Source organism: Lissotriton vulgaris, chromosome 6, assembly GCF_964263255.1.
Source record: "Lissotriton vulgaris chromosome 6, aLisVul1.2, whole genome shotgun sequence".
Lineage (NCBI taxonomy): Eukaryota > Metazoa > Chordata > Amphibia > Caudata > Salamandridae > Lissotriton > Lissotriton vulgaris.
In genome coordinates, this window is record NC_141694.1 from 1,842,409,421 (window position 1) to 1,842,421,910 (window position 12,490).

Genomic DNA, 12,490 nt, shown 5'->3' on the forward strand with positions numbered 1-12,490 from the left:
ATATGTGGGCATGACCACATGGAAAATAAAGACCCATATAAACAAACACCGTAGCACTATTCGGTGTAGGAAATTCAACACCAAGTTAATCTAACACTACCTAGACGCAAATCACAAAGAACCTGACCTGAGATGGGTGGTGCTGGAGGTCATGAGTAAACACAAACGACAAACCGGATATGGCGAGAGCGCTGTTTGAAAGAGAGCAACGGTGGGTGTTCCGCTTATGCTCCTGGAAAATCGGATTAAATGACGAAATCCCCTGGCTACAAATGGGGCGGTAAAAAGCCCCATTTGGGTTCAGTCTCCTTTTGTCTGACAGTAGTACGGACATTGCACTGCTCTTGTAGAACACCAATATGAGTAACTTTAGTGAAGGGAATAAACATCCGGACTATGCAGACCTCCTCGCATCCACCATAAGGTTTTGACCATGTGTTAATTCTGCCAATAGCTAGGGTGGTTATTCCTTGTAAATTTTTCCCTCTTGTGGGATTAATTTCCATGTTAAAATGATACGGCGTACCACACATAAAAATGGCACTCCGTTTATTATATTATTTGCAACTTTTGCACGGATGAGGAGCAATGAACCTCTCATCTAGTAAAGAAAAATCATGCGCCATAGCAGGCACCATTACACGCACATCAATACCAACAGGGATCCCATTTTTCATCTGGGAGACACTGGGTTTCACTATTGAGGCTGTGCATTTACTTTGGGCACTTTTTCCTAGTCACGGGCTTAGAGCGCGCCTGACTTCCGGTTGAGACATCGGATACACACAGCCCCAGGAAACGAGTCCTAGCAAGAGCCACACACGTGACCAGCAGGCGCGCTTTCCGCCAGGCACACATCAGGCGATTTACACAGACGCCGCTTAGGACAGCGGATATCAAAGGCGCACTGGAGCGACAACTTGGGCGCAGGTCAGGCTTTGTTGGATCGGACTTACACTAGAGCACGCAGACACCGGAAACCATCCAGGTGGTTACAATTGGCAATAATTGCACGTTACCCTACTAATTAGTCACACTACTCATACCGCTTGCTCTACCGGTCCCATTCATCACCAGGGAGTAGAGCTGGATACTAGTATGTGATGCAGCGGAAAGCGCACCTTGATGAAGTAAGGCAATTGTGTGTGAATGAGTGTTAGATCCATTGTAGACGTAACTACGTTTGTTTAACAGTCTTTTAAGCCCCTTGATATTCAAACATGGCTATTTTTGCTTAAATATTCTAGGGTTGGACTACAGGGGCATTCCCTTTATCCCTCCTCCCATGGAGTACGTAGGGTGAAGGCTGTGGGTAAGATATGGGAGTTAAATACTCTTCCCTTGATTTTATCATGTGTGTGTTCACGTATGACAGTCACGTGTTACACACATTAACCACGCACACTTAAAAAGAGTAGTGTGGTCCCTTCTTCTTATATGAATGACCTAAGTATCCTGATGGTGTTCTTGTAAGCTTTCTTTCTTTTTTCCTTCACAGGGTACAGAGGACCCACAGGTAGTGGAGAGTGACAAAGGTCACCCCACTTTTGACTTCTTAAACCACAGTGTTGGTAAGAGTGGAGCCCTATTATAAATATAGCAATAGGTCCGGATGAATGCAATGTACCACTGTTGACACTAGGCAGAAACATGTCAACCCAAATCCTTACGGCGAGGGATTAATAACCTTCCCCATTTCACCGTTCACTTGTTTTTAGACACCATACAGTTACCTAATTCATCAAAATTAAGTGAGGCAACTGTAATGGTTTTTAATCTCAATCACTCACTCTGGGCCCCCACTTAGCTTAGAAGTGCATCCCTGTCGTCAGGTGTATGCTTGGCCTCTATCAAACCGAGTTTTTAGAGGGTGAGGATGGCCGATGGAGCATGAAACTAGGTTTTGTGTGAGGCCAGTCCTAAACTTTTTGTGAGATGCCTACACTCAAATACACATAACACACTAGAGCACTTTTTAGGTCATTCGATTGGGAGCGGCCCCATTTGTGTAGAACACTAATGACAGTCTACCACATGGTCACTCTCTAATTTGAGATTAGCACAACAGCAGTGTTTAATAATTCAATATACATTAAAAATGAAAATTCAGACTATTCCACACAGTTCTTATAGCTTTGGGCAGTATGGAGTAGTCGAAGTTGAAGGAGTGTGATGTGTGATGTGTGATCGTGGTGTTGGTACTGTTATTGGCAGTACTGGCAGGGGCAATGGGTGGTGTATGCTGCAGAGGCTTCCTAATAAGGGCGATGGCACTCTTTTTTTAACTTTACAATTAAGCACTCCTAGTAACCATGCTAAACCGAGAGATCCGGGGTCCCCATTATCATCATGTACCTTAAATACTTATATCAGCCATGCATGTAATGTCACGCACAACAGGGGCATTTCATTTCCTGATGGCACACAGATTATATTCAATCTACATACTGGGACCAATTTGGGGAACATGCAGGCTTGTCACCTGAACACAATGGATAGATGAAATCCAGCCCGCTTCAACTCAACAGCAAAAAGACAACGTATTGTCCCAGATGCCCCTTCACATGTGTGGCTTATAAATCTTCCATTGCCTGACCAATGCCTCCAACCATCAAGCAAAATGAAGGCTTTAGGAGTCACACCGGATGCTAATCTAAGCAAGAAAGCACAGCTTTTCTTCGTTCTCAGTAGCATCTTATTTGTTGTCATTTCACTCATAAAAAGCATTTATCTTCTTCGATTCGCTGTCCATAAGAGCTGCGGTGGTGCAAGCCCTAACCAACTCCAGGCAGGATTACACAAATACCCTATATGTAGGCTAAATTACCTGCAGGCAGAAAAAAACGCTGTACTCCATCCAACCCTTGGTCTGCATCAACAGAACTGAATTTCAGATGCCAGAAGAAACATGCACTGGATTTAGTGGAAGACTGAGCGCACTTTTGAATATTATCTTGCAGAACAGAAGAATGCAGGGTATTGCTTCTTGCTATCTGAGGGTAAGAAAATCTTAACTCCATCAGCAAGCAGATTATAGATCTAGGGTAGCTCCACCGACACCTTTTTGCTTCAATTCGATGGGGAGCACAACCTGTGCATGCCAGGGATCAAATTATGGATTTCTTTCCAGAGACAGATGTTAGGAGCCAACTTTTAGTCAATTAAGACTGTCAGTCTAGTCTGCACTGTTTTTCTGAATCCTCTCTAAGGCCAGGCCAGTGTGGGCCAGAGCTGTGCCACATTCGCCGATGTGTAGAATGAGCCCAATAACTGTTATTCACTTTTTTTTCATTATAACCACACACATGAGCCATGATGTACCACCAAGCAGTATGGCTTTCACAGATGTTATGGAGAACCTACATTGTGCCTTTGAGGTTTCTTTAAAATGAATTAGCTATATAAGAAAATGAGAAACTGGCAAAGGCAGCAAAACTATGGAACACAGAAACTTAAGCACTTGTACTTCTCAGACCCCATGTCACTGCAAGAGTTAAGTATTAAACATTGAAGGAAATCTTACATCTGCAAACTTAACCGTTTCCACGTAAATTCCCTAAGCCTGATAGCATTCCTGTGCGTTTCCCACTTGTGCGTCACCAAAGAATTTGCAAAAAGTATTGTTCAATTTAATTAAATAAAACAGCACCCAGGTTCCCAAAGGTTGGAACAGCACAGAAAAACCAAAGCACAGAGGTTTTTAGTACCTGACAGAGAGGCATGAAATGACTTCTTTCCCACACGGTTGTGTTAGCAGCGGTAAGAAGCTCTTCCCATCCCACTTGGTGATGTAGCATGGCGGGGGCTTGCGCTCCCTCTTGTATGGAATTTGAACGGTATAGAGGCGGAGTGCATCCTTATCATCCTCCACCTTTCCAAATCTTTGGGTGAAAAATAAAAGACAATTACATTTTCTTAGTCGATAAACAGCAATTCAAGTACACACCATTGGGAAGATAGTCGGGATATGTCTCACAAATAGGAGAAAGAGGTGTGGTACATTCACACAATTATTCACCCTTTGTAAATATTTCTGTACCCTTAAATGAAGGAACAGGAAATGGAGTAAAACAAAGTTATGAAGGGGCTAAAGACACATGCAGGTCCCACACCAAACTCCATACATCACCTCCCAGTCCATTACAATGTAATACTGGCAAAGCGTATCTCAAATATTCCACCACTGACACTCGGAGGAATTCAGTGTCAATGGGAGGAGCTCACTATGAAGAGGAAAGGAATCTTCCATATCAGAAAGCGAATGAGTGAAAAGGTTTTACAGCTGGAGAAGTACTAGTAACTAGGAAAGAGTCAGAAGAACGTTTTGGCTTTTTTGAATTCTGTCTCACCAATATTCTTGCACCTTAATGATAACCATGGGATACTGCTTGCAGCAAAGGAATGCTAGTGTCCCAATGAGACAACACATCTTCATTAGCTTAATACAAAGCCAAATAGGTCCATAGCTTGTTCTATACAACTGAAGATTAGAGTTCTCTCAGTCACTTGTCCTCTGTGCCGGACTTCTCTCAGTGCAACTGTGCCCATTTGTGGGTAACAGAGTAGTCAAAAAATGTATTCATTCATTCAAGCAGGCCTTTCCATTATGCTGCCATCGCCAATTTGAGAATATTTGCTTTCTGAGGCTGAATAAGAACTATTGGCAGCAATTTAGCTCTAATGTTTCTGAATAAGCGATTCTCCTGATGATCAGCCATGGAAGAAACACAGGTCGAAGAGCCATTGATGCGGATACCATTTTAATGAAGTGCCCTCATTTGGCCACAACTCAAAATGTATGGTACTACACTAATAAATACATGTTTTGGGTGGGTTTTTGAATGAAGGTCACTTGGGGCCAGATGTACGACCCGCCAATGTGCATCTCTCAAATTGCGTCGCATTTGCGACTTGCAAACTGGGATGTATAACAGTGTCTCAGACACGGTTAGCGATTTCTAATGGGGTCGCAAATTGCATGCCTCATGAATATTAATGAGGCTATCTCTATTTGCGACCCCATTAGGAATAGCTAGCACTCCCAGTGATGGTGGCCTGCTGGGGTCAGCAGATCACCGTTTCTGGACTGCTTTTAAATAAAGCAGTCTTTTTTCTTTTTGAATGCAGCCCGTTTGCCTTAAAGGAAAATGGGATGCATTTAAAAAAAGAAAAATGAAACTTTTTTAAGGGAGGGGCAGGCAGTTGGGACCACTACCTGCTCTTAAAAATATTTTCTCACTCACATACTCACAAAGGGGAAGGGGTCCCAGGGGGACCCCTTCCCGTTTGCAAGTGGTTTATTACCTACTTGAAGTAGATGGTAAACTGCATTGTGACTCGCTGTAAGGAAGGGATGCCCCTTCCTAATGGCAGGAGTCGCAAATACCATTTTGCGAGTCAGTAATTTGCAAGATAGCATTTTTACATGCCATTTTGCGGTCACAAATGGAGGATCTCCCGTTTGAAGCTACAAAAAAAAGGGTCGTACATCCGGCCCCAAGTGTTTTTGAATAGCACAGTGTGATTCATGTAAAGGAAAGAACACCTATGCTCAGTTTAAACTCTTGAGAAGACTTCAACTAGACATCTTCTTAGGTAATTTCCTTGTCTCATCGTCCAGCAGTTCTCAACGTAGTTGTCCGGTCCGCAACAATTATCAAAATAATATTGATTCTGCTTTCGTTCTTGAGTTACGCTGAACAAGATTTCAATGCCACAAAGAAGTGATGCATCTCTTAGGACTGTAGACACCACCCTGCGATGATTCCATGGATTTGCTTGGATGCTTTTCACTGCGGTCATCTACTCTGTTAAAGATGTTGAGGCTGGCATCCATGCTCCTGCCTGGATTGCTTGTTTTTTCCAGCGACCGTTCGCAGAAGGATGCTGGATGTTTTCTCTCAAGTGTTATGAATCATTCACTGTGATGCCCTTATCAGAGGTCTACATGCCCTTATTTCATGCTTATTTACTGGTCAGCTATGTTACCTCATCCCTGCATCTCTGCAGCATGTGCCTATCTCAAATGTGTGGTGGTGCACAGATGTATATCAATTCACCCCAGTCACTGATTCATAGCACGCATCAGCAGGCTTCATTTTATTCAAGGAAAGCAAATGAGCTAGAAATCAATTCTGATTAAACAGATTTCCCAAATAGTGTATTTAATGAAGCCGCACTTAAGCTTTTTATCTACAATGTTACTTTTGTTAAGGGTCATTCCGGTCGATTCTTGGTGGTTAGCAAGGAAAGGTGACTTCTCAGCAACCACCACAGTATCATTCTGCACCCAGCCATTCCTCACCCCCAAAAGGTCAGGAAAGATTGAATGGTATCGCCTTCCTTAGGATGCGAGTCAGAAACTTTAGTGAGTGACTTGGTACAGGAACTCTTGGAGGTCACTATTTCTAGATGTTTGAGCAGCAGTTCACTACTATCACAGTGGAGTTCTCTGCCACCGAAAATAAATAACTTCTTATTTTAATAAACATTAATCAAAAGTGCTCCAAAGATCCTCCTAACTGGTGGGAGTTATTCTAGAGGTTATACATTGTGATGGAGAGCACACAACAGTAAAACACACTTCCTTTAGAAACTATGCTGCTAAGTGCTGTTTGTTCTATCGCAGACTTTCATAGATAATTTCTCTTTCAAATACCTAATATCCACATTGCGCCCATGATTCAAGTGCTTGACAGATCAACACTGAACTGCAGCAATGCTCTTTATCGAGATAGACCAAACAAACTTCTCGGTTGACACTGTTTATTTGGCATGACTTCTAGTCCCAAAATAGGCCACTGTACAAACATGTGAGCAAAGCACCCCTTCCCCTCTGAGATGTCATTGGATTTCAGCAAAATCTGGGTTTTAAAAAACAGATTGTTGTTAAACAATCTTTTAATTGAAGGGGTTAGTATGGGTAAAAGAGATTAAACAAACTGTGTTATAAAGGAGAATCACAGGTTTTGACTAGTCTATAAAAAGCTATACTCAGCCTTTATCTACATGTGGCAACCCAGAGCAACCCATTACAGTAGCGAAGCCTGGGTTACCAACAAGCAAGCCTGCAGAAAGGAGAGAGGCAGCTTTGATACTGCATGGATATGGGGTAACACGGTCCAACTGAGCTGTGACCATTCCTTACTGGTGCTACTGGCTTAGGACTACCCACTAGAAATGCAAGCCGTCAAAAATCCCAATTTGCTAAGGAAAAAAGTAGATTCAAGTTCTGTCTATTGAAAATCATCTACATGTTGGCAACAGCCACAGAGGAAAGCAGATGCACCTATATGGAGGACCCACTGGGTGTCAATAAGAATAAGTAGCGAGTCGATTAGGCAAGATAACAGCCTTAAATTAACATGTAAAATAACCGAGTTCAACTCCCGGGAGCTCTGTATGGAATAGCATATACTGGTAAGGGAAATGGTAGCGCAGCCACCCACTGTATAACGCTAGCAAAGATGGAAGCAACCCACTTGAGGTCACGATCTTGAACCCCAGCTCAGTGCATCCAGCCAAACACCAACCCAGGTCAATGGTGTTGAATGCAGCAGACATATCCGCTCATGACTCTGCAAATATTCATCCTTCTCCTCAAAGGCTAAATCAATGGCTTGATAAAAATCTTAAGTAACTAGATGACTTCGAGACTTATTTTCAGGCTCTTTTGGGAACAAAGGGCACTAATATTGATTCCAGTCAATAGATTGGAGTTGCAGTAACTAGCTGAAGATACTCATAGTTTCCCCTGTAGCTCTCGTTCGACATGCCGTTACCATGCAAGGACATTTCAATTCTCGTTACTATTGCATGAAAAGGAACAGGACTGTTAATTACACAACTATGGTGAGCATGCAACTTTAGCACACTTGAAGATTAGAGTTAGTCTGGAACTGAAAACATTAATTTATCATAAGCAATTATTGGCTGTGGCCTCCAGAGCACTCTCCAGATCAATGTCCATTCAACGCAGGTAGTCTGCAACAGAGGAACCTTGCTATTTCGTATCTGGAAAATTGCTGTTGATCCACCTGTTCTGAATTACTTTCGGTGTTCATAAAATGCTGTGTATTGGTGGTTTTTAAGTAGGCCTTATAACACATAGCACTTTTGCTGTAACACATTTTCCTATTACTTTTGAAAACCTAGAAATAATAATCCATGTTGTATCACATTGAAGAGAAATAGAAAAACGTGGATTAACAAAGTGAAATTAAAAATAATGAATCAACAGATATTGTTGTAACACCATTTAAAGCGGTTCTATTATGTGTTCGCAAGTGGAGACCCGTGTAACGCATTACTTATTACATGACAGTTCTTCATAGGGCGTTAATACAGATTGCTCAAACTGTAAAAAGAAGCTTATGAAGAACAGGCGCGTAAGGCTCACCCAACGACTAATGATGAATACAAGAGACAGTGATCAGCAGCTGTGGATCAAGACGGTCAACCAATGGATTATAAAGCTAATAGTGGATGTCAACAGTAAATATGTGGCCTGCACAAAGATGGTAAGTGTCTGAAGATGGAATAAGACAGAGGTGGGAATCATGCTCTATTTGAAAAACTTTAAAACATGCTTACTATACCAAATTTTACATTAGACCATAAACCAAACTTCCTACAGGTTCTTAAAAAAATGAAAAATCAGCACAACAGCAGAGAAATGTGTCTTTGTATTCGTTGATAGAGCAATTAACATACATGTCAGGTAAGTATTTGCATTTGTTATTTCGAATATGAAAGACATTTGTTTGCCTATCAAAACAAAAGCTTCGAAGCCAGGCACTGTCTCAGGCGCAATGAGGCCCGTAACACAATCCTGGCTAATGTTACAACGTGCATCATTATGGCCAATCGATTACAATGGGCATTCACTATGGCAGTGAAATGGTAAATTAGGTCAAACTCAGCTTGATATTAAATGCAAGATGATTACCTGCATGCTTGGTACCGGTAGGCTTTGTCTGGAATTGCAGGAAGGTTCTCGTTCCATTGAAGAGCGGTTACGAGCTGATCCTTTTTCCACACACAGCACTGGAAGTCATGTCCTACAGACACTATCTGTGGGAATTTCAAACATTGCTTGATAAAGACCTTCCAGATGGAAGCTCATACATAGTACTGATTGGAGGTGAAAGCAGTGGTACGTGGATGCATTCATTCAGATCGAATGGTGTGTTAATTGCAAAAGAACAAAATAGAAAGGCATTTCAGAGCCAACAGGCTGGACAGGGACACTCGAGCAGGCAAATGAATAAGGGGAGCAGAGCAGCAGAGTCACTCACCTCCGTGAGGGGAACGGCGCAACTTTCCTGCATTTCCACATCCCCTGCCGTGAGGTCAATGGCATCTCTTCCACCAGCCCAGCCCCGCGCCGTGAGGGAAACGGCTGCAGGGCAACCGCGCTGGGCACACTACAAGTCCCAGCACCACCTGGTCCGGCGCAGCAGGAGTGACGCGCCCAACGCGACCGGAGGTGCATTAAGACTGGCAAAGCCCGGACAAAGGGCGTGCCGTCTGTGGCAGTCAGGGGTGACAGCGGTCGGGCAGGCCACCCCTCTAAGCTGCTACAAAGGTGAGCCTAAAATTTAACAAACAGGGGAAAACGCAATATTAACACCACAGCCCAGTCTACTAAAGCTCCCTCTGTTATACCTGCCTCTATAGAAAGTATGCTGGAAAATGCTTTTAACCTAGTCTCCACAGAGATAGCCAATACAGAAAGAAGAATGTCTATGGGATTGTCAAGTTCGTACTTCGAACCCCCAGAACCCCAGCCAGTTTGTATGACTGATACCTTGCCGGCCATTTCATCCGCTGTCTTACCAATGGACTGTAATACAATTACCATCACTGACTCACAGCAAGATCCCACGGCCCTTACTGTCATTCCCACCTCGGCTCCTAGTGATAAGACTGTTGAAGAGAAAAGGAAGAGAGGTCCCACTAAACCAACACCAAATAAGAGGAAACAACCACCCCGCAACAAAGGGCAACAAACTCCACAGAGCATGTGGTCCTGTGGGAAAACCACACCCAGTGGGGGACCTGACACGGAGATTGTACCCTTAGTTAACAGCAATACCGTTGCTGCCTCTACAAGAAGAGAGCAAAACTCTGCCTGCACACAGACTGAGCCAACAACGGGAAGTGTTTCACATGATAAACTAAATGGGAACTTTATTGAAACCATAGTTAATTCAATTTTTAAACAAATGAAAAGTCAAATGGACAAATAGTTTAATATGATTTTTAAAAGACTGAACAGATTAGAAAGCCTGGTGAAAAAGGAAGATGTAAAAAGGAAAGGTGCTATTAGTATTGATCAGTTAAGGGGAGACAGATTCCTGAAAGATATGGAGGCTGTCAATAGGGGCATTATGGGGGAAAGGCCCACCTGTGGTACTTCAGGTACTAAGAGTGTAACCAGGGATAGTGATACAGGGAAAGACCAGCTTTTGCCCATACGGGGTCCCATTGCGGACAAACCACCTCAGACCGTGTCGCATGTAGCAGATAGGCAGCCCTGTTCCACTGGTGGGGTGGCGGGAGCTCCAACGGGGGACCCCTCAACCGGCCTCTGTGAAACCGTGGAAACCAGAAAATGTTGTTTCTGACAACGGGTCAACCAACGTCACACGGCCCAAAAAACAACTAGGGCCAGTCCTTCATCTGCACCTTGAAGCCTGCCCGTATGTCTTAATCTTAGCAGGAGTTCCCCCCTTGAAAGAGGATCAAAGAGAGTCTTGGGTTCAGCTGAAAAATAAGTGCATTGATAGGCTGTCCAGGCATAAAGGTGTTGGGATGCAGATTTCTAGCGAAATCCTGACAGTACGACGGGTAGGTTGGGTTGGTCCCTTACCTAAGAACATCAATGGAGATTGTATTGTCATGAATTTCAGGCATCCCTCAACCGTAAAATATATATTAAATAGCAATAATATCCACTTTAGTCCTTCAACCGCTGTGACCCCTCTATACCTGGGATATTTATACAGACCTCCACAGAGATCATCCAATCCATCTACACCAATTTACCCATTATCTAACAGGTTTAGTGCCCTATCTGACATAGAGAGCCAGGGTTGACCATCAACGGGCTCCCCAGATGTCATAGAAAGGCCCATGACCAATGACAACGGCCCTCAGGGTAACAATAAGCCAAGCACCACCATTACTGTTCCCAAGGCTTGTGTGGAGGTAGCATCGCTACGGGAATTAAATACAACAACTGATTTTGTTACCCCTGTCGTTACCCCTACCGATAGGTTAACCATACTAAGCTGGAACATTGCCGGTCTCAAAGCAAAAATGGAATCCATAGACTGGATTGAATGGATCAATAATTTCGACATCCTAATGTTCCAGGAAACATGGTGCACTAGTAGTCTGCTTCTTGAAGGCTATACTTGCCATAACTACATTGTACCATGCCCGGCCGCGGGACGCCCTAGTGGAGGCTTATCCATATAGTCAAAGATCACCGCAGGAGGAAAAACCAAAACTCTGGAGACCAATGATGAGAATTTCCAGGCTATTATCTACTCCAGTAGGATAAAGTTGTGTTTAATAAATTTTTATAATAATGATTTTATATCACAACCGAATAATAACTTTATAAGGCTGTTTGATTTTATTGATAAAATTGTGGATGGACAAACCTACAGTAAATTAGATGGAATCATCTTGGGAGGTGACTTCAATGTCCACATTCACAAGGGAAACGCCAACTCAGCTGCCCCTTTTGGTCGGGTGTTACCCGGTAAAAGAGGGGAGGAACTACTGAACCACCTAGCCACTCGTGACCTAGTCAATGTTATGGAGATAGCCAGTCGCATCACGGGCGAAGGCCCGTTGGCCACATACATAGGGCGTGGCTGTTCCTCCACAATTGACTATGTATTTATATCCTCTCTACTTGTGGACTGTTTAATAAAGGCTGACGTCCCTAGCACTGTATATAGCGATCATAATCCAATTCGGACAATTTTTAAATCTATTAAAAGAGTGGATAAGCGACAGGAAATAGGGGCAACTAACCTGGCGGCATCAACTGACGAACTCCGAGTAATCTGGAAGGGGATAGACAACAAGGGGCTTTTAGCACGCATTATTAACAAGTACCCTCAATTGGTTGAAATCTGTTTATCCAGCAAACACCAAGGTCCTGAAATCATTGAAGCTTTTGCATGGCTATGTGTGGCTTTTAAAAAGGAGATTTCCAAACCAGTCACACGTCCTAACCAAGATCCTAGGTGGTTTGATAGCTCCTGTTCCAAAGCAAACCGGGAACTACGGAAGGCACTTTCAGCAGAACCACGGGACCAGCCCCTGGTAAGACTACTGAGGACACACTATAAACGTGCCACAAAAACTCGGGCTGTAGAGCTACTAAAGGACCAGTGGGAATCCCTTGCCCGCACAGCCGCACTTAAAGATGCTGACGGGTTTTGGGGCGAGGTCAAATCTGAGGTCTATA

The 12,490-nt window shown here is 43.4% G+C and overlaps 1 protein-coding gene across 1 annotated transcript in view; it reads right to left on the reverse strand.

Moving 5' to 3' along the window:
- PREB (prolactin regulatory element binding) overlaps positions 1 to 12,490 on the reverse strand; it is a 101,265-nt gene that overhangs the window by 29,825 nt on the left and 58,950 nt on the right. Inside the window, exons 5-6 of the mRNA XM_086928142.1 lie at positions 8,948 to 9,072; positions 3,708 to 3,881 (exon numbers count right to left, since the gene is read on the reverse strand). Of these exons, the coding sequence (XP_086784268.1) occupies positions 3,708 to 3,881; positions 8,948 to 9,072 (299 nt within the window). The remainder of the gene's footprint in view (positions 1 to 3,707; positions 3,882 to 8,947; positions 9,073 to 12,490) is intronic.